The sequence below is a fragment of the Epinephelus moara genome, chromosome 5 (assembly GCF_006386435.1).
Source record: "Epinephelus moara isolate mb chromosome 5, YSFRI_EMoa_1.0, whole genome shotgun sequence".
NCBI classification, from domain to species: Eukaryota; Metazoa; Chordata; class Actinopteri; order Perciformes; family Serranidae; genus Epinephelus; species Epinephelus moara.
In genome coordinates this window covers 23477772-23505737 of record NC_065510.1, presented here as the reverse complement: position 1 = coordinate 23505737, position 27966 = coordinate 23477772, and the positions used below count along the sequence as shown (strand labels likewise).

The 27966-nt window shown below is 39.5% G+C and overlaps 1 protein-coding gene across 1 annotated transcript; it reads left to right on the top strand.

Moving 5' to 3' along the window:
* Positions 1–126: 126 nt before the first annotated feature.
* prom1b (prominin 1 b) lies at positions 127–27966 on the top strand. Its single transcript, XM_050044862.1, has 25 exons — positions 127–762; positions 9837–9898; positions 10388–10414; positions 10516–10721; positions 13989–14109; positions 14226–14289; positions 14456–14545; positions 15192–15215; positions 15499–15716; positions 16120–16194; positions 16332–16395; positions 16751–16910; positions 18202–18354; positions 19569–19692; positions 19877–19980; positions 20225–20309; positions 20421–20567; positions 21504–21575; positions 22795–22887; positions 23235–23252; positions 23440–23493; positions 23685–23765; positions 24130–24198; positions 25500–25589; positions 27847–27966. The coding sequence occupies exons 1-25, from the start codon at positions 492–494 to the stop codon at positions 27964–27966; spliced, it is 2592 nt and encodes an 863-aa protein (XP_049900819.1). The 5' UTR covers positions 127–491.

Sequence of the window (27966 nt, the reverse complement as noted above, 5' to 3'; positions counted from 1 at the left end):
TTAAGTAAATGTACTTCCTTAATTTCCTCCACTGTTTGTGAAGATGACAGGTGATTGGACCCCGCGGTGTCGCGCGCCACGAGCTTTCAGCGAGCACGAGCGTTCTTGGGTTTTACGTGCACGCGGGATTAGGCTACTCGCAGCCGGCCGGTGAGAGTGAGGACACCGAGATAACGAGCACATCCTTGGCCGTTGCTCCTGTTGAGTCGTCGGAGTTTGTCCGGGAGAATGAGTCCGTATCGAGAAACCAGGAGCTAACGGCTGGAGCTAACGGCTGCCTGAACCTCGACCGTTGGATGTTAAGTTTAAAAGTTTCCCTCCGGACGGTTGTTTGTGCGGCTGCTGCGGGGATAAACCGCTGAGAGGGACAGGTGTCCTCTCACGTCACCAGCTCGGCTCCCCTCTCCATCCCCCGCTGGACTGTAGCACCGTACACCGGCGCTGGGAGTTTTAACTTTTCTTCTTGGGACAAAGCTGGACTTTTCTGAGCCATGTTGTGGGCAAGGTGGCTCGCCCTGCTGCTCTGCTGGGGGGCCACAAGCGGCGAGCAGCAGGCGGATGAGAGGGACGGGACCCCGCTTGAGGCCCGGACGGACTCCCGCAGACAACGGTCCCCTCCACCGGTGGAGCCGTTGGACTTTGGGTTTGTACCGGCGGCGGTTTATGATACTCACGCTTACTACGAGCCAGGGGCCGTAGGGATCCTCTTCCACATGGTCCACGCTTTTCTCTACGTTGTTCAACCTCACACCTTCCCCAAAGGTGAGATTATCCCTCACCCCCTCCTCCTCATCCGTGCCCTTCTCTCTCCATCTTCTCTCTGTTTCTTACAGGAGGGCAACTGGCATGGCTTTAATTACTTCTTCTTCTCAGTACAAATCATTACGGACAAACACATAGTTCATATTTCGTTTTAATAACCGCTAGGCTAATGTGAGTTGTGTGCGTGTGGCTGTAACAGGTGTTACACTAAATTCTGTGACCCATCAGATTTAGCGACCTGATTAGGCGTTTTAGCTTCACTGATACTGCAAATGTTTTTCTAATGGCCATATACTGTTTGTGGATGGCTGCTAACCAAAATTTGTGACCCCAGTAGGATCAGAATTAAGATAGAATAGAGAGATTAGAGACTTTTTCACCCTTAACACAATTATTGTGCCACAGATGGTCATGTAAAAAACAACATATACATAGTATACAGTAAATAGTACATAGTAAGATACATGTGTACACAGTAAATTTAAAAAAAATAGAGAAAATAAATATACATGTAGTAAAAGTGACAAAAAGTGCAAATAATGGTGCAGTGCCTGAAGAAAAATAATTACACACACTGGCAAAACATCCTGACAGGTGCATCTATGTTACAATAGGACTATGTGACTATACAGAAATGTACAGAAACTGCACCAATGTTACTGTTTCACAAAAGTTACAGATTAAGCACAAATATGAATGGACACAAAAAGTATGATCTGTATTTAGGGGTCCATCACGCTGCAAGTAGGATGCCAATGTCATCATGAGTTTTGGATAATAGCTGTAATAGAAACAGTGGCCAGTAGTGTGTAAGTCTATCTGTAAACCACTAACACCTCACCTGTCAAGGGGTCCCACGATAAAACTGAGGGGGGGTAATGTGACAAGAAAGACAGAAATGTATATTATTCTCATGCAAAATTGATTATTTTTCTGACTCTTTCCTCTCATCCTTTTTTTTTTTTTATATAAAACACTGGATACCACTTACACACCTTTAGATCTCAAAAAATCCTTCAAATGAAACAATATGTGAAGGAAATAAACATAAACTGTTTACATGTCCATACTGAGGCCATAACCTGTGCTGAGGAGTCACATAGGCTCTGCTTTGTTTTTGGAAATCACTGGCCTAGCTGTTTCCCTAGCATCAAAGACCGTGACTGACATGTTTTACGTCATAAATAAACACCAAAGTCCAAAAAACATTGGAAACCTCAAAGAGGCCACTGTTGCAGGAATCATCTGACACTGCCGCTGTATCTGTATTCTCTCACTGAGTGTAAATCTGTGCTGTATCATGGCTGACTCAACGCATGACTTCCAAAAAACACTCCTAGCTAAAATGCTACAGGGTCAAAAGAGCACGTGCATGGAGGGACTGTATGCATCAAAGGTGTGTGCTTGTTGAGCTCATAAACCAGTGTTATGAGCAGATTAATGGGATCAATAGCTGTCATAGCTCGTAAGTGATCCCCATGCTTTAACATTATTGAGGTGATTAAGGGGTGATCAGGTCTTTCACTTAATCAATGCATACATAGTGAATGTTTCCCTCTTTGCTGCCTGGTGTTGTACAGTCCAGTGACGGATATATAGAGCTACAACCCATTTAAAGTGGTTTGTTTGTGCGCTGTATATACAACTATGAGTGGTCACGTTGGAGGATGACACTGTTCAATAGGATTGAAGGTTTTAAGTTGCTGCCATTTTGGTGTCCAGGGTTAGTGCCGCTGGCTGGGTAATCAATTAGCAGATCAGCGATTAGAGGAGGCTTTCTCAGTCACCTGCATCACTGCATAATACCTTAATCCACTGGACCATATGCTGCTACTGCCAGGGACTTTCCAGTATGAATTACTGTCATACACACGCACAGGTAGAGACCACCTGGATGTCATGTCACATAACACACACAAATCAGATATCATATACCTATATGGAAAAACCATACATTTTACTCACACACATCGATCACACACACATATCTTGAGGTTAGTTAGCACACTGTTTACAATTGCATCACTCACGCATGAGTCAAACTAACTTAATTAACTAAATTACCTCAGCAGCAACAGAGTGAAGCAGCACTATCAGTTACAAAATGGCTGGATTAATAAACTCTGAATAAAGTATTTGGTTAAGTTTTACCTCTTAATTTAACATTTATTATTATGCATATTGTAATTAGCTTTGGGCAAATAATTTTTTAGTATCCCAAGGTCACATTTTGTTTTCTTTCTCTCCACTTTATATTGAAGATGCACGTTTATGACTATTAGTAGATGAATATTTTACTCTCTTTTTCAGCTTCATGAGAAATAATACAAACTGTTTACTCAGGCATGTTCAAAGGGCTTACACAAGGTTGCCAGGACTGGTTATAATAGTTAACTCCCTGGTATGACCTGGTGTAGTAGTGTGGTGTATATTCAGCCTTTGTGCTGGTCTTATAAGGATCTGCTAACAGCTTCCATGTAATATACTGTCTGCATATGAGTTATGGAAAATATACATTTCTTGGGTTTGGTCCACATAGTTTTACACTCTGTAAAGGTTAGGTTGAAAACACCAAAGTCCTTTACCATGAGAAAAACAGCACAAAGAAATAGTATAGTATTAAACTCCATGGGACACAGGTCGCAGTCATATTGTAGGTAATAAGTAAAAGTAATGAAATACACTGCTACAACTGTCCTAAAACAATTGTTGTGTCTAATATAAAGAGGTTGTTACTCCTAGAGACACCATGACCATACGACCACAACTACACACAAGCCACATGGGTTTTTCCCTGAGATAAATCTTGATTAATTTTCCAGGTTAGCATCTGTACATTAAACTGTACAAAAAGGCTACTGAACAAGCAAGTTAGAACATTGCAGGGACGCAATTTGCTGAGTTGTTTCTCCACATATTTTTTCCGCTGAAACTCTAAAAAGATCTGGAAGACTGTTGGTGAACAGAGGCTTATGTGTTATATGTCTCATTTCAGTATACTTTTAGTAAATGTGGTCTTGGTGGAACAGTACAGTGTTATACTGATACCAGTCTTGCATTGAATTCTGTCACCCCATCATGTTTCCAGTAGTGCTGCTGTCCAGGGTTGAGGTAAGGGCTTGAGTAAGGTTATAATTAGCTGGTGCAGAGGTGACTGGTTGATGTCAGGGCTGAGGTTGACTTGAGGTTAAGATGGAGAAATGCAAATCAATGGGAGGTAAACTGAGGATGAGGGTATGTAGCTGACTGATTGGTCTTGTCAGATCAATTGGATTGAAGTTTGAACAATCTCACAGCAAGTCTGAGACAAAATCTCCACAAATCCCTGTCATATTAATAATGTAATTACTGTTTCAGGTTTCCAGTCGAGCTGATTTTATCTGAGTATGAATTACTGTGAAAGGGCCCGCCATAGGTTCTTCACCTATTCTGGCTTTTCCCTCTCTTGACTTGCTCATCCCTTTTTGCAAACCTGTGGGACAGTTGTTTTTATGATGAAGAAACATTTTGGACTCTCTCACTATGTGAGGAGGCCGTGTCTTATCCCTCTGATACACACAGGGTAGATTAGAGGATTAGCATCCACAGGGCTAATGCTAACACTGCACAGCTACCACTGCTACAGATGGCATTGTCACACACACACACACACACACACACACACAAATGTGCAAGCACGTACGGGCATGCACACATACACATGTCCTGAAAGTGGGTCATAGTCCTGGTATTTGTCTGTTTGCCTTAATTACTGTGATTGGTTGAAAACGGGTTGTTTATCAGAACGCAATTGTCTTAAATGAGATTCCACTCAAGAGGAACTCAAATTAGTTGTCTGGCAGGGATATTTAAGACAAGGGAGGAAGGACTCCTTCCAAAAACTGCAGTGTGTCATATATTGATGCTTTAGATCTGCCCAAACAAATAGAGATTGCAGCTACTGTTCATCTTTTATGCACTTTATAAAACTATTTTCAAGCACAGAGCTTTGAACATGTGTCTTTTTATGGTAGACTGGACAGTGTGAACTTAGGGTGTCTCTTGTAGAACTGAAATAAGAGACATATTAATTAATTGATAAGTCTTTGACGGAAAATCAATGGATGACAATTTTAGGGTAGTAAATTAGTGTAATTAACAGGGGCCATACACATCACAGCTGTTGAAGTAGAGATACCTATACAGCTAATTTGCATCTGCAGTCCCTGGCAAATAGATTAATTAATTGTTTAAGTAATAAAATGATTCCTGCCTCTCAAATATTTTCTGATATTCTTAGAGTTGTGATAGTAGATATTTTGGTGTTTTCTACTATTTACTGATATTTTATAGACAGGCAATCAGTCTATTATTCAGTGAAATGATAGGCAGATTAATCAATAATGAAAATAACTGTTACAGTCTGTTATCTCTCTTTATCTAAACTTGAAATCTGATTTCTTGTGGGAAGCGTCTAATGAAGTGTCTGATGCAAACAGGGGGAAAAGACCACATAATCCTCTTAGTTGTTTTGCTCCAGCTCACAGTGGGCTGTGTAACTTTCTTTAGCTCCTGGTGCCATGAAAATACATACTGTACTTATAGCCTTGTGTAATGCTGAGTAAAACATACTGTACAGTGAGGAGTATTTAAAGTCAAATACAGTAAGTGCTACGTAACATCGTAACACCTGTTAAACTGCAGCTTGCGTCATCACTTACTTTTAACGTTGTGTCTTATAATACATTTTTATACTAACGGAGTGACCCTGGCTCTTTTAAATCTCACTTTGTCATCCCAATGTTAAACTTTTTTCAAAATTGGAGGTTCCTGACCTGGGGGACCAGGACCCCTTACGAGAGGTCACAGGGTAAATCTGAGGTTAGCTGCATAGGAAAGAAAAGGCTTTTCTCTGATGTTTGCCCTTTTCTTGTCACATAATGGATAGTTCTACCTTTTCAGGTCTCAAAAAATTCTCAAATAAAACTCTAGAAGCACTGTATGATTTGCAGCAGGTGTTTGTATTTCATTTTTAGAATCTATCTCAGATGTGAATCACTATTTGATTAAACTGCTCACAGCTCATAAACATGTGCTACTTGTTATGAGTAGATATTGCTTAATTTTAAGGAGTGATAATGTCTTTTTCCAGCACTCTTACCTACCATGGACTCCACTAGTGCTGGCTCATAAATTGATATTAGCTATATCCATATCGTGATATGAGACAAGATATTGTCCTAGACTTTGGATATCATAATGTCAAAAGTGTTGTCTTTTCCTGGTTTTAAAAGCTGTATTACAGTAAATTGATGTAATTTTCTGACCTTACCAGACTGTTCTCGCTGTTCTATTATTTGCCTTTACCTGCTTAGTCATTAAATCCACATTACTGATGATGATTTATCAAAAATTGGATAGCGTAAATGTTCTGTGAAAGCACAAATATCATAGCATCCTTTTTTTTTTTTAAAAAAATCATCTGAAACATGCATTTCTCCAGTAGGGTAGTTAAAGTGTTAAGGTCAGCTCCACTGTCCAGGAAACAGAGACAGACCAACCCTCGTCATCACTTCCACTAAAAAGCTTGCTTTCTCTTAAAAGCATAAAAGCTTGAATAATTTCAGGGGCAACATTGTGACTATATATTTCCAAAAAATCCATTTTGTCAAAAGTAAGCATTATGAAACTCAGCTTCAAGTTACAACTTCAAGTTTTTCTGTATTGCCTCAAATAAGCAAACAAGTTGGCAAATACATATCCAAAATACATGATTAACAGTGTCAGTGGAGGATGCAGTCATACAAATGTTTGCTCCAGCCTTCTTTGTTTTGTGTATGTGGGACGGAGAGTGTTTTTTCTTTACTTTAAATGAGTCCTATATTGTGAAAAGTAGACGTGATTGTCAGGTTGCATAAGGCTCTGTCCACACCTTCCAATAATCTCTCAGAGCGGTTCAGTGTAGAGGATTGTGCGGGCCTATATTTACACGTTGCAGTAAGAGGGTTGTTGTTTCTGACTGACTTACATATCACAACAGCTAATTAGCAGCACTGTTTGGTGGTTTGCTGTTGACATTTTCAGCCTTACGGTGGCCTCTAAGAACCCGTGTGTGATTGTCATGATGTTGATACAGTGTTTGCTCCATCTTGCTTCACTGAAGTGAAAACACTAATAGATCCAACTAGGGTTTCTTTAAAGGCCTTTTATTATGACACATACATTCCATTTTTATCAGTGACAAAGATACTAAAAATGTGGTTTGTCAAATCAGAAACTAAAAAAAAACAAAACATGAAATATCACATAATATATGCACGTGTTGGTACGAAATTAGTTCATCATCCTGACTTTTGCAAGAGCCATGTTAGTTTAAGTTGGGCAGTGGTCTGCTCATCCTTTCAGGTCTTGCTCTGACGGTCGTTTATCCCACCTCCCTTCCTTTCGTTTGCAGTAGCTGCCTCTCCTAGTGGGTCACTGAACTAAGCTGTCTAAGCTTAACTGTCCTCAGTGGCTTATGCTAACTAAGTACCTGAGCAACAACAGGTGGCATCGGTGTGACTCAGATGTGCTCGCATGCTGCATCTGCTGAGTTAAAAGAGGTAGAGGTCCCCACCCTCCATGACGGTGTGAGGTCTCCTCCAGGTGAAGCAGTTTTATTTCTGAGAAAAGTAAGGCAGTCACCTCCCAGCAGGACAGGAGGATGGCGTTGAGAGGATTATCCATATGGTCACAAAAGATATCCAAAATCTCAGCTCCTTTTACTCACCAGAAAGGCTTAGTCTGAGGCATTTTTACTTTTAAAGTGCAGACTGAAAACCTCACATGATCTGAAGGCAGCCAATCATTCAACAGAGGAAAAAACAAAAATCTCATTAAACCCTCCGTAGACACTGTTTAGTATACTAGACAAAATGTTAAAGTATTCTTGTGGCCATCAGGATTTGTTTCAAAAGCTGAACCTTCTCACATCGTAAAGTGAATCCCCAAGGAATGTCAAGAAACTGGACTCTAAGAAATCATATTGGGGATTTTTCAATATTTTGTGACATTTTATTGAGAAAAAGATAACTTTATTAATCAGAAAAACAATTGGCAGATTAATCATTAACAGAAATAATCATTAGTTGATAAAATGTGGAGAGACAGAGCATGACACAAGAAAGAGGATAAACACAACAGCATATTATAGGAAGTTAATAAAGTAACTTATTTACTGGAACATTTTAAACGTAAGAGGGCTACAAACAAATCTAATCACACTACATTTTAGTTACATGTGCTTTCTCACCTCACCTAAGAGTCAGCAGGTGTGCCAGCAGAAGGCAAAAGAGACACACAGTGTTTCAGTGTGTGTGTGTGTGTTGTGTGTTTGTATTACAGCTGTGTCAGCATTTACATGCTAAACTGGCCTCCATCTGCTTGCTGTTTGCAGTGGCATCTACTGTACCAACCTGAGAGGACTAGCCATACTGATTATATAATATTGCCTTGACTATCTACGCGGCTTCAAATAAGTAGTGCTCAATTTTTATATACTGTAGGTAAGTGTATGTCCAAATAAATAGGTGGAAGCATATATCATATGATAATGGACGTAGCTACCGTGACATCACCCACTGGGTTGTGGACTGCCATTATTAAGCCTCAAATTCAACATTTTGGCCATCGCCATCTTGGTTTTAGGAGCCAGAAGTGACCATATTGGCATAAGAGGGTGGAGCTGTGGAGGAGCAAGGGGATCTGACTCATAGACTTTAGCAACACCTCACACACACACCTCACACACACACTTCACATTGTGTGTAACATTAAGCCACAGTAAAATGTAAATGGCTGAGTTATATAAAACTTACAGTTGGAGTTGTGCTGACTGTTAAAATTAGCTATAGAGACCAGAACCGTTTTTGTACCAGGCTGTAAACATGTTCACTTCTGCTGTACAGCTGGGTATTTTAACTTGGGAATCTACAGGGATTTACTGGCCTTCGGAGCCAGCCTCAAGTGGCCATTCAAGGAACTACATTTTTCGGCCCTTTGGCGTTGTCTTTATTTTTCAGCCCTGAGGTTGACGCTCGGATGGAAGTCGTATTCAGGTCTTTTACTTAACGACTTCAAGTACTGAAAATGTTTACAGAAGTAGTCTCAAAATATATTGACAGTACCAAAAGTAAGATGTTTGTCCATTTCAAAATTATAGATATGTGTGTAGATATTGGATTCTAATTATTTGCACACACGAATGTTGTATCTGATAAAGTCGGACCTAATTTTAAGTACTTTATATACTGGCTGGTAGCTTAATCTATAATAATAAAGTATTAATCAGAATTTGCTGAAATAAATGTGGTAGAGTTAAAAAATGCAGTGTTTCCCTTTAAAATAAGCCGAGTAGAAGTATTAAAAAAAAGAAGCATAAAATGAAAAGTATAAGCACCTCAAAACTGTTCAGTACTTGAGTAAATTCCATCGCTGTTTTTTGTGCACGCATTTGCTTCTGTGAGCTGTAGATTTAAATATATCAGCTTATACATAATTTGTTTTATCTTTCTACTGTACATGTTGTCAAGTGCACAGACTGTCTACGAAGCATGTTTGTGTTGTTTGTGCGCATGCATACAGGTGTTCTTGTTAGTGTGTGAAGGCATCAGTGTTTACCTGCTGAGTAACAGTCGGGGTGAGTCACCGACCAGGTAGGCTTAGTGTTGGCTGACCTATATATACACAGACAGCTGGACTGAACTGTAGTCCTCATGGCAAGCTACACAGTTCAAACAGCCTCCATAGCAACACACAGCTGTTAGATATATGAGGAAATAGATCCACAATACTGTCCTCGGAAATTAAAATATGAATCCCCATAATCTGTGTTGTCTGCGCGTGAACAGATGAATGGATTTTGACGGCAGCGTAGCTTCTCAAATGTTAAACAGGAAGTGTGTTTGATTGTCTGTGAAACTGGCGTGGGAGTCACCTACAAGCAGCATACTGCATGTGAAACACTGTCGGACAAGTGATTATTAATACATGTATGTGGGTTGAAAGACCTGTTACTTAAGTGGTCACCTATCTGTTCTTTTTTTTTTTTTTTTCAGATTTGATTGTTCAAGTCATTCAGCAAAACATGGGGGGAATCAAAATCGAAGAATGGAGAAAGGTACGTTTAATTTAAGAGATGAGTGAGATTAACTTTTGTTTTGATATTGCAGTGTTGCACTGATAAATGTATTCCTTGATTTATGTTCTTGCAACTTACGTTAAAATAACATTTTATGGCCTTACATTGTGTGTCATTCGAAAAAACTTGTGTGGTATATAAAGAAATACTTTGAACATAACAGTAAAAATCAAAGTTAGATTATATCACGGCCTAATAACTGTGATGTTAGCTAGACGTTTGGGAGTCCCCTGATTTGGTTTGAGCTTGTTTGAAATAATTTTTCTCTTGTTTAATCTTTCCTCTACCTTGAATCTTGATGTTGCCTTCACATCCCTCTTTAAAAACTGGAATTCTGCTTCCTCCTTATCTCCTGGCTGTCACACTGACCTTGTTCTGTCTCTCTTTGTGTCCCTTTGGCTTTGTGTGTGTGTTCACGTGCACACGCTTTTCTGCATGCATCGGTGTGCACGTGCTATGGGGTTGCAGCCAGAAAATGTGGTCCTGTTACTACAGGTAAACTCATACCACTGTGTTCTCATAATACACTCTGCAATATCTCAGAACTGACTGTGTGATGGGGAATGATGATTGTACGAACCCTCTCCCTCCTGCAGTGGATTTACTACGAGGCTGGATTCCTCATATGTGCGGCCCTCGGTATCTTCTTCGTGGTCCTCACCCCGATTATAGGCATGTGCTTCTGTGTGTGCCGATGCTGTGAGAACTGCGGAGGGGAGATGCACCAGAGACAGAGAAAGAACGTCGACTGTCAGAGAGGTTTCTACACCGCCTCACTCATCGCCACCTCCATCTTCATCATGTGAGTTGTCGTTATTTTCAGTTCGGTCTTTATCATCATTATCATCTTGTAAATCATCACTGTGAGCATTATTTTTTATTTCCATCAGATAAACCTACATATTATTAGTGGTACTCTGTTCTTATTGTGTGCATCCTGGATCACTGGATTCTGATGGGTTGTTGGAGAGTGTTTTTTGGATACACTGTACTGTGCTGGATACTGGAAAAAGTATTTAATTATATACGTTAAAATGTATATATCAACAGAAAGGGAAGTATGTCTTGTTAAACTTTAAGTTGTAGATCCCAAAGCAACCAGCGCACAAATGTTTTATAAATTTAAATTCACTCTAATGTGCTAAAATTGACTATTAGTAGGCTTAGAGATGAATATGACTATGAAACTAGGGATGCACCAATATGGATTTTTTTCAACCGATACCTATAACCAATAATTATCTGCTTATTATGGCCGATAACCAATAATTTCACATTTTTGTATTTTAAAAAGAAGTGTATAACCTGTAGTTTATGTACACCTGAGCATAAGAAAGGCTAATATGTAGTGAGAAAATATGGCTGACTTAATATTCCATAGCCCTGACCTAACCAAATCAAACCCAACATCACTATTGTTAACACTGTGAAAAAGAGGGAGATTTTCTGGGGTATTGTCATATGGCCTACCCTCAATCCTGTTGTCTTCCTCTGGAACTGTGAAAGACATCCACGCTGCAACATGTTTTACCCTCTAGACAGCGTGCTGCAGTTGTTGTTCTTCTTCTTGTCTGTGTTTATTTGCGGCCTGCAAACCAAGTTTGAAGTTACATGTACCGCCACACACTTTGAGGGTGGGTAGATGCTGCCCTTGATAAGTCAATGAAAGCAGTCTGACTTCATATTATCAGTGCTATTTATCGGTTATAATTTTAGTTATTGGAATAATGCATAATAATTTAAATGTCCCATTATGGGCCAGTAATTTATCAGCTCGATATATATTGGCATCCCTATATTAGACACAACACCCAGTTCGAGTCTGGCCCAGGGGCATGTGTTGCATCTGTCTCTCCTCCTTACTTCCTGCAATCTTTGTACTGTCTGTATTAAATGCAAGTAACACTAAAATTGACAAAAACATCACTGCAAAGAGCTTAATGAAAATTAACTTAATGATCCCAGATCAGAAATAAACATAATTTCACTGTAAAATTATTTTATAGTGCAACAAATTATGCAAAACTCAAGGTATGTACAAACCTTTTGTTGCACTGTTTTTGCATGTTTAAGTATCTTTATATGTTGGTTCTTAAAAGTGTGCTCTGCTGACTTAGCACTGAACTCCTGTAACATTATCAGTCTCATGATAGACATTTTAAAATATCAAAACTGATGCAGTTGAACTAGAAATGTAGTCTTTTTTATGCCACATATTTTTTTTTCTTGTCAAATCCTGGTGCCTTGGTTACCCACAATGCAACTTGACAGCTGATAGTTTAGTCAGAGATTCAGTTTGTTATGCTTTTAGCTAATAATGTAGCCTCGAGCCCCATGAAGAGATGAGGAATTGGCCTCAGAGGTCTGATGACTGCACCTCTTTTTGACTCCACATTTTCATTTCATTTGAAACTTCCACCGACCTCAAGTGACATCACTCAAGGCAGTTTATCCCATTTTTACAGTTCCCTCTGAGCCACAAAAGGCTTTACATAATAGCAGTGTCCCATAGTGCTCCACAAGACCTGTAAACAAATTTTGAGGTGTAAAATCAGTGGCGTTTCCCTTTAACAACATCTGCTCCCCCACAGTCTGGAACCTGTCTGCAGTTTACCTGCTGTGTATAAGGAGCAGGTACACGGTCAGAGAAACACGATCCAAACTGTGCAGGACAGTTAGGTGTTACTGATATCACTTGGCTGACTGTCAGAGGCCGCTCTGTCTGAATGAATGCTTTCACATCACAAACATGCATGCTCACGCACACAAAAACACGCATGCACATATGGGTACATGAAGCACTTTGTAGCCATTTGGAGATGTGCAGACCAGGGTTTGATCAGGGTTTGTTAATATGATTCTTCCATAATCTCTCACACAGAAGATTCTTTGTTTGTTTATAGACATTCAGTCAAATCTTTACTTTCGGTTAAGCAGACTAAAAGAGATCAGTTATCTGGATGATGAATTTAATACCTTTAAAAAGTAATAAATAAGTTCAGGAAGAACACACAGCCGTAACATTACTGCAGTAATTAACAAAAAGCTGAAGGTTTGCACATCATCAGCTCAGCACCCTGCCAGACTTCCAGTGAATTGTCACAGCGTTGTCCATCCTGCTTTCTTACTTTATTAGAGTAAGTTTGCCATCGCATATAACACTAAATGTGCAGAATTTCCTGGACAAACTTGAGATAAAACTGGGGCGTTGTCCATTATCCTCGTTAAATCCTTACCAGTCATAATTGGGTTGGATCGTAGAGAAAAAAGGTAGATGCATTGCAAAATAATTTAAAGCTTGCAGGGGAGTGTGTACATTTACTGACTGTACATCATGTAGATCTTTCCAAAATCTTACAACAGTTATACAACAATTGTGACAAAGTTCTTGTACATGAAAAAGTTTAATTGACACAAAAACTCTTACTCTAACTACAAGTACACTAAAAACTAAAACTAGTTGTGGAAAAAACAACAACATTTTAGTCATGCAAGAAACTAGACATTAAAAGAAAATGAAAATTAACTAATATGATATTGTGTACTTGCACAATGAGCTAAAATTAAATAAAAATAAACAGGTAATGACTTTAGTTTTAGTCCTTATCAATTTGGTCAAATTTGTCAACACAACAAGCACGAGGAGGGATTGGTGGAAATGTTTATTGAGACTAGGATGTTTACTTGACCTTGAGTCAACTGCCTTTCACGGAGTGTTGTGCTTTTATTCTAATACCTCTGAACTACTTAAATCTTGTCCCTGACAAATACTGTACCCCTCAAATTACAAAAAAAGTAATACTGAAAGAGGAAACCCACTCTGGCAACTAACTGAAATTAACTGAATTGAAAACATAAATTACTGCTGTGAAGTAACTAAAGAGTTATAAACATAAAGAGACATGTTCAGCAGAGAAATGTGACTTTGCAGGCTGATCTCATGTGTCAGTGACTTTTGAAGCCCATGCAGCAGAAATAGATTTAAATGTAGCCACATGCTGCCCTCTGCTGGTGAATACTGCACACTGTTTTTCTTTACTGATCCCGTACGTGTGTGTGTGTGTTTCAGTCTGGGAGTACTCATTGCCTATGCAGCGAACCATAATGTCAGCGCCCAGATTAAAAGCACTCGGCGGCTCATCAACACCAATATGAGAGACCTGAAGACATTTGCCAACAACACACCTGCGGTATGCCCCTACACACACACACACACACACACACTCACACTGATGCATTCCCATGTATAACACACACATACACCAGAGGTCATGTTTGAATGTGTAATGTGTGTTTTCTGTTGCAGCAAATCGAATACCTGACAGCCCAGTACACCACAGCAAAGAACAAAGTCCTGTCAGACCTTGACAGTGAGTTGAACTCAGACTGTTTACACACACTTATTTGTCTCATGTCTCTCACGTTGTTTGCCTCCGACTGCCCGTGTTTACCTACAGCAGTAATATATAACTGTAGTGTTGTCATAAAACTGTCTGTCTGATGTCTGAAAACTGATCTGTCTGTGTTTCCTGACAGACATTGGACCTTTGCTGGGTGGGAGGATCCACAGTCAGCTGGAGAAAGAGGTGGTTCCCTCGCTGGACACTGCGCTGCGTATGGCAGGAGGTAACACACACACTCAGCTTTTAAAACCACCTCCTCTTTATCTCAAACAGTCAACATGTAGTGTCAATGCAGTGCTGATGCTGCTGAGCTGAAACATCATCTCCTTTGTCTGTCATGTCATCTGATTAGTGGTATTTATTTTGAAATTCAAGGATAGGCCTCTTTGGCCATGAACTATTTTTGTCACAATATAAATTCAGTTGTTATGAGCTGTTATAATGTTTTGTGTTATCTGTTGTTTACCTGGCCAATGGGTTTTTAAAATTGGCAGTTGTCTGTGCTGCATTGGCTGTGCTTGACCCATCAACATACACCTACATTGGGACCAATCAACATACATTAATGTCAATCATGGTCCCTTTTGTGCATGGAACGTACCTACTCCAGAATAAGAGCTACAAAAAAGTCCCCCAAAACACCATTTTAAAAACTAGGGTCGTTCCTCGTTTGCATGGTGCAGACGCAACAAAAAGGAGGTTTCTTAGAACAATAAAAAACTTCCTCTGGTCTTGTTCCATATTTTTAAGAGTCCTTTCATGGTTTTGTCACTGCAGAGTCCTGGTGTGTATTTTAAGGGCATAACCTCACCATATTTTAACTTTTCCTTTTTCCTCTTTGATTTCCTCACATTTCTTTTTATCTAAAGCAAAAGTTGAGAGTGCCATCAAAGGTAATCAGAGCTGTTCTGCTGATCTGACCCTCTGTTTTTGTCCTATGAGATGTCTTCTGTTGTGGTTTCCGGTTGTGGGTTGTTGGTCTGTGGTCAGTGTTATTGTTATTGTTGGGTAGTTCTGTGGTGGTTGCATGAATTGTGATTGTGCAAATCCTTTGAGGCTCAACCAGTTTGACAATACAAAACCATACTCTGTTGTGGATTATTTTAGTACAAGTGTAGGTTTTGTCAAAAAATGTTAATTTTTGATTCAATGTCATCCTTCCTCTTTCTCTTGCAGCTATGCGGGAGACCAAAGAGGCCCTAGAGAACGTCAGCTCCTCCTTGGAGGTTCTTCAGGAGGGGACGGGAAAACTTCAGGCCAGTCTATCAGGGGAGCGCGCCTCTCTGTCTAACACCTTGTCAGACCCCGCCTGCACTAATGGAGCTGTGTCTCCCACCTGTAATGCCATCCGCTCCACGCTGTCCCAGCTGGGAATCAACGCTGACTTCTCCAGGGTACCAAGGAGCTAAAGATTGTCTGACACATGAATCAAAATCTGAGAATAAATGGAAACTATGGAGACAGATTTGTCTCAATATTATTTGTGTGAGGAGATCAAAAATCCTTGAGTAAATGTAATTGTTTTCATTTATTTTTTAATTAAACAAATGTATTTACAGATATTTTTTAATTTTTGGAATTTGTGTATTTGCAACTGCGTTTTATATTTGTAAAATAGTTTTGCGGGTTTACAAATCTTTTTTTTTTTATTTGTGGAGGTTGTTTTATGTTTACAGACTACGCATTAACACACAAATTGTCGATCTGTTCACACAAATAATACTGAGACAAATCTATCTCCATAGAAACAAGCATTTTAATTGCGATATTTACTCTTATTCTTTCTCTGTCTGTCAGCTCCCAGATGTCAATCATGCCTTGGCAAATGTCAATACTGTTCTGAGAACAGACCTCAGCAACATTGTACAAAAGGTTTGTTTCAGTCTCAGTCATCTCTCTCCTGTTCATGTTGTCACTCTCTTTTTCACCCATCATATTCCTGCAACACACCCTAGTTAAAACAAACATATATTTTTAATCATCTTTTCTCTCTTACTCTCCACCTGCAGGGTTACTCATCCTTCAATGATACGCCAAAACTGGTTAAAGAACAAACTAAAAACGTTGTCTCAGGTACACGTGTGTGTGTGTGTGTGTGTGTGTGTGTGTGTGTGTGTGTGTGTGTACGCTGTTTGTATACAGTAGCTATATAAATAGAGCTGTTTTTCCATCCTAGTTAGAAATGACATAAAATCTGACTGTAGTCTTTCACTTTCATATTTTTTCTTTTCCCGCCTTCACCTGCACACTTGTGAATGATGAAACCACAGCTCTACCTCGTAAGTCCTTCTTTGTCCCTTTACACTTTCTGTTAGACCCCCTTTCTCAATGTTGGCACCTCTGATTTTACAGGCTTTCTAGTTGATATAGAAAAATGCACTACTTCACTACTTCTGATTTTCATTGGGTTTTTTTTGTTTATGTGCAGGAGTAAAAGGCATGCTGGATAAGATTGGCACAGAGATCAACAGCTTCTCCAAGATGTTCCCAGTGGAAGCTTCTCTGGCCAATTTCACCATTTTCCTCAACGACGGACAGAAAAAGATCGAGGCCTACTACCCACAAATTGACCAAATGGATTTTTACAGGTTTGTGCATATGTGTTTTTATGTGTATATTTATTAATCAGGTTTTGGGGACATAAATCACTCACATTATGGGGACAAAAATCCAGTCTTGGTTGCAAGACTTTGGCCTCCACAAAGTTAAGTATTTCCTTTAAGGTTAATACTTGGTTTAAGGCTTAGGGCCATGACACACCAAACCAATGTTCAGCTGTTGGTCAGTATCGGGCCATCGGTGAGCGTCTGTCACCGTTGTTTTGGCGGTGTGTCCTGCACAGTTGGCACTAGTCCTTGTTGACGTTAAGGACAATTCAGCATGTTGAACCAGCGCTGGAGACAGCAGAGCCTGTTGGTGAATGAAATCACTCTGATTGGCTGTTCAGCTTGGTGCAGGGAAGGAAAACAGAAGTGAGGAAAGCAAACAAACAGCTCAAGTCAAGAGGGCATGAGATCAAAACAAACTTGTTGAATTAGTTAAGATCATGTTTTTAGCCATTTAGCTCTTTAGCAGAAACAGTTTGTAATCGTTTGTGTTATTCTTTGCTAGCACACAGTAAATACTTTTTGTTCTTTGAACATCGGGTTGAGATGTTAACGTTAATGTGTTGTTAAACTGGCTAACTATCGACTTTTACCTGCCCTGTTGATCTTCCAGTTTCCCTTTTTGAATGACAAATAAAAACTATTACTGTCTGTTGCTATCGAGTTGTCGCAAAGGTGCAGAACATACTCGCTACTTGACCATAGGCTGTAGTCTTTGCACTGCGTTCAAGTGCAACCTTTTGCTCCCCTCAGCTATACAAAGCTTTATATCAAGTTTCAGATCATTTTTTAGCTGTCAGGCCTGCATCTTTACTGTTTTGGTTCACTCTCACTATTCTCATAGCGTAGCTTTCAGCAGCAGCAGGCAGCTGTTTTTGGCAAAACACCTCTAAAAACCCACTGTACACTACCTGCTCAGCATCAATCAGCAGACAGACACAGTTAGAGGCTAGAGCATTTAACAGCTAAAGAGCCAGCTATTTTCCTAAGGAATTAGTTGAGATCAAAAACAGAGCTAAATAAAAGAGAATGTGAATATTGGACTTACATTGCCAGGTGGCCAGAAATACAACTCCAATGAATGATAATGTTGCTCTGCGTGTGTTACAATCAACTCCTCCATATCATCTTAAAAGGTGATGATGATATCAGTGTCATGTAAACATTTTGTTTCTGCTGCCCCCAAGTGACCAAAAAATCTGTTAATATGTTTGTTATTGTGGTCAGCACTGTGTCCCCACAAATGACAGCCCTGTGTGTGTCTGTGCTGCAGGTGGATCGGCTGTGTGGCGGTGCTCTGTATGGTCGTCCTCGTCTTGGCCTTCAACATCCTCGGACTGCTGTGTGGCACCTGCGGCTATGACAAGCAAGCTACGCCAACAACCCGAGGCTGCCTGTCAAACACCGGTGGCAACCTGCTAATGGCGTATGTTACCAAGACAACAACCAACACTCAAACTGAAGGGAGAGTAGAGCAGTGACGGACATCAATTCCTCATTTACTCATTCATTACTCCCTATTTGATAGCCACTAAACAGTTACACCAAAATAGCAGACAGTTAATATAGTACACAATATAGTAAATGAGTGATTTCAGAAACAGCCTCAGCTTTTGTCACAGCAGACATTTTGACTCGTGATGCAGGTGTAACTTATAACGATGATGTTAGCTGCAAACCATTTAAGTGTGTCAGTTCCGCAGTCCTGCTATTGTGCATGCTTGTCTCACTGCTACTTCTTTCTGGTACAACTCAGTGAAACTCAGCCACAATCAATGGTATTAGATACGCCTGTGCTTTTCCTACTCTGACAAGTCAAACACGTCTGCTGTGTGAAAGGTTTATAACTGTAGCGGATATACATAAAGACAGATTATGGGGGAAATACAACAGTTTGAGAGGGAGTTTGTCAAATGTAGAAAGTAACACAAACTAAAAAATGTCCTGATAACCTACTCAGGCAGTAACGTTTGAAGCTTTTGATAAAACTGAACTGAACTGTTTGGAGTTAACGCTCAGCTAATTTTAAATGACAAAAAGCAGATGTCTGTTGTGTTGAACAGTTATCTATAGATTTTATTTCATATATTAATGAATATCAGTTGATATGAGGTTCTGAATTGGTAAAATGTGGCCAATGTTCAGTTTCATACACCCTTAGGTCCCATAATTTACAATTTGTGCAGCTTTGTCCCTGCTTAACATTGTGTTTCAACAGTAACAAGTTATTCTTAGCAGGTGGTTTTTTAGCTCACCAGTTACTTAAAAAAAAAAAAGCCAACAAGTTAAAACTGGAACCTGAATGTTGGTTAATTAGGGCAGCACAGTGGTGCAGTGGTTGTCAGTGTTGCCTCACAGCGAGAGTTTTTCTTTGGGTTCTCTAGCTTCCTCCCACAGTCCACAGACATGCAGTTGTGGTTAATTCTTGACTCTAAATTGCCTGAAGGTGTGAATCCCTATGTGTCAGCCCTGAGATAGTTTAGCAACCTGTCCAGGAGGGTGCTCGCACACTGTCAGCTGGGATCCTGTCAAGGATCAGTGGTTATAGATAATGGATGGATAGATGTTGGTCTGAAGGAAAAACTTAGCTTATGTTTTCATGTGATTATGTTTCCCACACTCTGTCTCTTGCTCTTTCAGTGGGGTGGGCTTCTCTTTCATCTTCGCCTGGGTGCTGATGGCCATCGTGACCACCTTGTTTGTTGTTGGTGGCAACGTGGAGAAGATGGTGTGTGAGCCGCTCGCTAACCGACAGCTATTCAAGGTGCAGAAAACAAACTCTTCCTTTCTGAATCATCTTATTTTCACACTCCTCTCTGCCTCTCTCTCTGTTTATCTTGGAGAGAGTTTTACGAAGTGAGATCGTGTTACATAATGGACAACACTGTGGCTCTGTGCTGATGAATATGCATGTGTGTGTGTGCGTGTGTGTGTGTGTGTGTGTGTAGATCATAGACACACCATACCTGGTTCATCCTGCCAAGAAGAACTTCCTTCCTGGGATGCTGTTTCAGAACCCAAACATTGACCTGACTTTGGGAAGCATGTACAGGTAACGTGCCAACAGCTTGTGCTGGACATACTGTACATAAAGCTCATTGTTTCCTGAATGTTACCGTGTGTTTAGTGACAGAAAGTTCCGTTTTTTAAAACCCAGCTTAAACCCTGATTTTATGAAGAATCACTCTTTTAATGTTCAAAATAAACTCCAATGAACTCACACAATAATGAGCTGTATAATGCACATTTACACTGGAGGAGTGTCAGTTTGTGACCATAATGTGTCTGTCTCATAGGGACTGCTATGAGAACAACGGCCTGTATCATTCTCTGCAGCTGGAGACAATGTTCAACATCAACTCCTTCCTCAACAGAACTGTGGTATGTGTCAGTTTACTGTGTAGAATATTCTGATGAAAATCTGTGTTACTGATGCGTTGGCGGAGCAAGCTGAGAGGTAACTTATCAATTTATGTTTGTGTTTCACAACAGTACAACAAGGATCTGGCAAAAGTGTTTGAGAGTGTGCAGGTCAACCTGCAGGACATCACGCTGCTGGAGCAGGCCGGCAGAGACAACCTCATCAACTTCGCCAACTCTGGAGTCGGACAGGTCGACTATGACGCCTACCTGGCTGAGGTGATCTTTGTGTGTGGGTGTGTAGGTGTGTGTGCGCAGTACCTTTCCTCCTGTATGGGGAAAATGCAGGTCCCCACATCGTAAAAGATTTATTTATAGGTTAATACTTGTACTTGTACTTTTCAGTTTAAGATACACTATGCAGGATTTTCCTAAAAAACAATATATAGACTTATACAGAAGTAATCCCTCTTAGTCATCACTTATGACCCACTAGAAGTGTGTGGTGTTGTATTTTTCGACAGAGACTCTGCCCTCTGCCTGTATTTTCTTCTTATTTTTCGTGTTTGGGACATTTATGGGTGTGTACCCCCACAGCGCTCAAGTGAGGTTGGGGCTTTATGTAAAGGTAACGTCCAGGTGCCAGACTATAAGCCGCAGGTGAAGTGAATCTGGGCCTGGCTTTTACTTTCAGTTTTACTGGCGAGCATGTTTACAAACAATAAATGGCAATCCTGCATAGTATAATTTTAAGGTTCAACTAAGTCTCCAGGAATTAATCTAAATCACACCGGTGACAGACACACAATGTTGTTCTTTTTGTATGTGAATGCAACTCATTTGTGTCATGGTTATTATAATAAACTAAACATAAGTATAACTATTATAATATGTAATAAAATTTGAAGTAATATTTAAAAAAAAAAGCAAAAGTTTCTCTCTGTTCATAAAGTAATCTTATTCCCTTGTAAAAAGGATACAAATGCAAACATAAAATGTTGTTAGCTCATATTTTTGTTAATATGCATGATAAAGAGAATCTTTGGAAAATTCAACTTGGACTTTGCATCAAAAACATAAACATCAAATCCAAACTTAATCCAAAACAAGGCTTAGCAGAAATTAAATTGAAAAACAAAAGTTGAGCAAACTGATGGAATCTAAAACTGTATTATACCTGCTTTATGAATGAATGTCTCGGTTGTGTTGTTCAAGGTAAATAAGGGAGTCACTCTCGTGGATCTCTTGACCTTCTCTACTGACCTGGAAGCTCAGGCCGACCAACTGGTGAGTCTCATTATTATTGTACCAACAGATTACAACAACATGATGCAAATGCAAATATCATAAAGAAATATGAAAACAGTGACATGTATGTGAAATACAGATATTTGAATTACTGTAATTAGGGGTTTCAAGGATACACATACAGTACCACTATGAAAGAAAACTAACAGCATAGAGTAATTTGACTCTGATGAGGTATGATGAGTTTGATGAGATGCAGGGATCTGTCATATTTAGTTGCTGCTCAAGTGCAGCTAATGGCTAAACAACTGTAGTGTTCATCACAGACCTAAACTGAATCACCTACACCAGTGATACTTAAGGCTGTGGGCCAAATCTGGCCCGTGACAGGGTGCCGGGTGGCCTGCTGACTATTCTCTAATTCACAGTGAAAATAAACTGATTCACACTGGGATTTCTTTTGTACTTTGAATGTAAATAAGGTGTCAGAGTGCATAAAAAGCATCAAAATATAGCCTGTTTATTTAAAAAAAAAAAAAAGTGCAGAGGGAGAATCCACCACACCTCTGTACACCCCTGCGTACACCTAACCCTTCGGGGTGCTGCACAGAAATTGCTATGTTTATCTGATAAATATTATTGTTTGTTTATTAACTGGCCCCTGACCTCCTGTCATTTTGCAAAAGTGGCCCCCAGGCAAAGTAAGTTGAGTGTCCCTCATCTAGTATATCCCTCTGTCGCTTTACATTCTTGGCTGGGCATAAAATACCTTAAACCCAGGGGGATGACTTTAGAGATTTTTGTGTTTTCTACACGTCTAATTAGTTTGTTCATTTAATTAATATTGACATGTTGTAGACGGGAGTAATGCGACAGAAAACATAAAATATTCTTAAACCAACAAGACTAAATGTACAGTTGGAAAGCCCCTCTGGAAAATGATTCCTCTTCATGCTCAGTGATCGGGCTTTTTAGTGTGAACAAGCCGCCCATTCACCCTAAAGACACACACACACACACACACACATTTTTGCACATACAGCGCATAGTACAGGAGCTGTGCCATTTAAAGACACGTAGGACATGCCACAGAAGGATTAGTGTGTGCATGTATTCCTAAGGAAGGAAGGAAGGAAGGAATAATAAATCACTAAGTAAATATTCATCACCTAATCATCGCAAAGATTTATCTTCAACAAACTACTGCACCCTCTGCTCTTTGTGTGTGTGTGTTAATCTGTGTGTGTGTGTTTTGCAGCCACGTGGTGCTCTGGAGAACGCACTGAAAGGACACGCCAGCAGTATCAGACAGATTCACAGAGAACAGGTGGTTCCCATGGAGCAAGCAATGGTAATTATCTCGCAAATTAAACACGAGACACCTTCACTTCATATTTATGCACAAATACACACAGATCTTCCCCTATGTCCAAAAAACACCTTTCTTCTACCAACAGAGTAATAATAGAATGAATAATAGAAGGAACAAAATGTGCAGCATCTTGAAGCATTTTGCACATATGATTTCCTCAGGTTCATTTTGAGTTTTATTAACAGCTGATATAAATATTTGCACAAAATATGCAACAAAACCAATGTACATTATTTCTTATTTTGTCAGATATCTAAGTGTATATTGTAAAACTCAACCCCTCAACTTTTCTTTCTTCTTCCTTTTCGTTTATTAAATGGTGACAGAAATATGTCAGAGCGCGGGTAAGCTGCTGTTCATACATGGATAACAGCTGTCTTTGTGCGTGTTTTTGTGGTAGCAGTGCTGTTAATGTTGTGACAGCTGTGGCGTGAAGTGATGTGATAGGTTTTTGTTAATGAGTAGTTTAGATGTGTGTAGTTTAGTTGTGCTATATTTGGTCACAGTTTGTGTTTCTTTCCTCACACACAGAGTACACTTAGCCAGAGTATCAAGCAGCTGCAGAGGATGTCCAATGACCTGCCGGTGAGGAAACAAAATAATGTACTGTATTACTGTCATGTATTAGCACACAGAGAATAAGTCAACAAAGTCTACTGATCAAACTATGCAGAAAACTTCCTATTAACGTTTGTACTGTTAACTGAACATAAACAATAAACACAACTACATGTTAGATTGTCTCCTAAGTACAATTTAATTTCTCTCTCCTTTAGGTCAAGGTCACAAATATCCTGAGTGCCATCGATGCAGCAGAGTACCTCATCACTCATAACGCCTCCCATGTGGTCAAACAGGTATAAAAAACATTACAATGATAAGTATTATATAAGTACTATATAAGTGATATATATAAGTGACACATTTTTATCCATTCCTCAGCTCAGTCTGGGCCCCATCTTCTCTGATTTAAACCAGATATTTTAAATAACCACAATAAACAACAACAACTGCTTGTATTACGATCCAAGCTTGACTATCCTGAGCAGAAACAGCATTGCAATATCAAGTTTAAGATGCTCTTGCTGGACAGTATGAAATTACTAAACATTTTATCTAAAGACTAATTACCACACTAATAAACCACACTAATCCACAGCAGACTGCAGTCACACATTTTCTTGACACATTTGACATGTTTTATTCTCTGTTGTTGTCTAGGAAACACGCACTTACACACAGAGCTTGGTGGGATACTTCAAACAGTACACAGATTGGGTTAAAAACTCGGTGAGTATACGACCAGTTTTTGATGTCTCCTTTTATAGCTTACAGGTTAATGATTTACAGTAGGGAGTTAAGTATTTCAATCCACCTGTCTTAATGCACATTTTTAATTGCACATAAAATAAACTTGAGTGAAAACTCAACAAAAATTCAGAAAAAAATATTGCAAAAACCTTTATATCTTTGGTTTTGGTGGAACGTGGGCGTATCGATAAAAGCAAAATGCAAGAAAGTGCAGTATAAACATACTTGGGGAATAATTCATGAATCATGTGACTTAAACATCCACTGAGATGAAAAATGGCAGTAGACAGACACATCAGATCTGTGTGGAGCGATGAGGAGACTGTAACCTTTCTCAGTACATGAAATAAACATCAATGCCATATTTACATCATGTTTTCTACATTTTTTACACCATTTGGTGCAACAGTATAATAGGCTCGTTTAAGATTGACTGTGCCTCACCTCGAAAGTGGCTTTAGCAGCAGGGGGCAGTGAAAAAAGTTACCAGACCACATTATAAACTTTATTATTACACACAAGATGTGTTTGTTAACAGAATAAACTGCCATTGCATTAAATGAGACTAACAGCCTACAATTTAACACTAAATATTACAATTATACAGAAAGTTTGGATTTTTTGCTTGTGGTTGAAACTAAGAGCCTATAAGCTCTTTGAGCAGGCAACAACCAGGCGTTACCCATCATGCCCTGGGTCTTGCAGTTGATGGAGAGCAACTACAGTGCCTGGCTCTAAAAATTGAGGCTGCCTCGATCTCGTGAGGTTATCGTTGCCTGCATCAGAGCAAGTTGGCATCAAGTCGAACATAGATCTAACTAGCATGCATTGTGTGGCACTTGCTGATAAATGATTCTGCGCAGGCCTGGCTGAAACAACTCCTAATATTAGCATAACATTAGTGGATGGAAACACACCAAAACTTGCATTTACTTAGCTGATTTTCTGAAACTTTGTTTTAATGTTACTGTAGTGTTGGGTTTAGACTTGATGATAGTAAATGAACAGTAAAACTCAGGCTGCACTCTTTAGAGTGAACACGATGTTCAGGTTTCAGTAAATTTAGGAAGTTTTTAAAAGGTCTCTGATTGTAACCACAAGATTTTAACAGTCCCAGGAGCCACTTTGATTTAAAGTTGAAGTCTGTAATAACAACGTTTAGGAGAGATCATCTTTCCACTTCTACACCATGCTCATCAAGTTATGGTTTTATATTTGATGTCATTTATACACACACTGCAATCTATACTTTGGGTTTCTGGTGTATTTTTCCCCCACAGTTGACTGTAGAGGTGGCCCAGTGTAAACCCATCAGTAACATGGTGGACAGCATGGAGATAGTAGCCTGCAGCTTCATACTCGATTCAGTGGTAAGACACCCGAACACTGTGTGTGTGTGTGTGTGTGTGTGTGTGTGTGTGTGTGTGTGTGTGTGTGTGTGTGTGTGTGTGTGTGTGTGTGTGTGTGTGTGTGTGTGTGTGGCAGGCTGCTGAGGTGCTCTGATTCATTTCACAGCTGTATGTACAGTACATGTTCCCCCACATGAGTAGAAACTAGCAACATAAACGGCTCTTTGATGGTTTGAGGGAGCCCTGGGTTTTTCGGAGCGACAAAGTCTGTGCAGTCATTCGGCCACACATTCGGGAACAGTATGTTCTCAAGTCTCCAACACACTCACTCACACACACTGAGATGAGATAGGGTCTGTTTTTAAGGCAGGACGGGGAGTTACATACACATACTGTAGATTCTTCACTGTTTTCACTCCGGCCCTGAGGAGTTGTAAAATTTTATATTTACATATCAGTCATATATCGTGTGTGAGTTTGTGAGAGTTTAATGAGAGCTCAAACAAGCCACAGACTGTGGTCAATATAAACAGAGATTTTTTATGTGTCAGCGCTCCAGCACTGCCTGCAGCTACTGTGCTGTATGTGCTCAACGTGTGTACGTGCACACGTGTTTGTATTTACACGTTCTGTCCTATTTGTGCCTCAGAATGTGTGCATCTCTTGTGCATCCATGTGTACGTGACTTTATGTGAATAGTAGCAGGATTTTCATTATCAACTAATCTGTCTATTATTTTGTGACTCTTTGAGAATGTGAAAAATGGAGACAACCAGATAGTCAAACATCTTAAATCTTTGTACTGCACAATTACCATTTCGTACTATATCATACTTACACTAATTTCCAAGGCAAATATTTAACTTTCTGCAAAACTGACAACTGTAGTTATTAGAGTGCTTTCAAACCTAAACTGTTTGGTTCAATTAAAACAAATTCAGGTCTGTTTGCCCGGTAAGTAATGTTCATTCAGCTGGTGTGAGAGTTGTCAGTCGTACCCTTGTGCAATCAAACAAACAAACCAAGACCACCTGAAAATTTGGGTCTCCATTTGCAAGCAGACTCTGGTGCTGTTCGTGGGTAGAAACAACAGAACGAACCAACAGGATTAAATGATAGCAGACATGATTTTAACATGATTTGTAAAGTTAAACTACTAATAAATCCATCAGCTGATCGTAAAATCTGTTCAGGAAGCGTTCTTACAGTATAACTGATCCATATAAAAACAAGTTGTATAACATGTAATGCAAATCACTGAGATTAACACAAGTATTTTCCCTGATTGATAGGTCAAAAACTGTTAAAACTGCTGTGCTTGTATCAAACTTCAAGTACTCTGTTAGTTCATTAAATCCATTAAAAATGAGTGACAGTGATCCCAAAGTAATAAGCCCCAAATCATTACTGTACATAACACCTCCTTTTCGTCCTGTCTGTACCTGTTAGTCATTAATCATCATAACGAGCACACAGAAGTACTAAAGTGCTGCATAAACTACTGTTAATTTTTTCACGTGTGTCCTTATTGCGGCTTCCAGATAGCCGCCCGCAGACCAGACACCATAACAAGAGATGTGATGAATTCACTGTCTTTGGTTTAGTTTTACTCACTGTTTGATGATCCAGGTGCTTCGGTTGGTTTAAGAGTTGATTGATTTGCAGGATGTATGGAGAGTTGCAAGGTGATGCTATGAACTGATTGTCTTGACTGTTGCGTTTGAAAAAATGAAAACAAATCCCCAAATAAACAGGCCTTTACAAAAACAAAGTTTAAATCAATGGGGTATGAAACAACTCCGTCAAACAATAAAAACTAATAACTTATCATTTTCCCCCTCAGTCCGGACCAAATGAACTACAGGTGTAAAAGCACGTCAGACTGCTCAAATATAAACTATAAACCTCATCTAGCACCATCTACATTAGCATCTACATTAAAATGCACCAATACTAATAACCAAAAAATGTAATGTATTTGAATATAATACTTTAGAAGCATCAGTTCTGCTGCCTGAGTAGTTTTACTATTGATACTTAAAGTACATCACACTGTGTTATTACTGCTTTTCACTTACTACTTGATCTGAAAACGTACTCTACCAGTGCGTATTTGTATTTGAGAAGGTGAGGACAGCATTTTTAAATTGACTTCAACAGTTAACTTACAGTTCATCGGTTAATCATCACATTATTTTTGCACTTAAAATTCAATTTCAGTGAGATGAGAATTTCATTGAATGTTAACTGGAGACAAAATTGTGAACATGTTTTTCAGAACACATTCTGGTTTGGTCTGGGAGGCTGCTGCATCCTTCTGATCCCCAGTATCATCTTCTCCACCAAACTGGCCAAGTATTACAGAAGGATGGACACAGAGGACGTCTTTGAAGAGTGA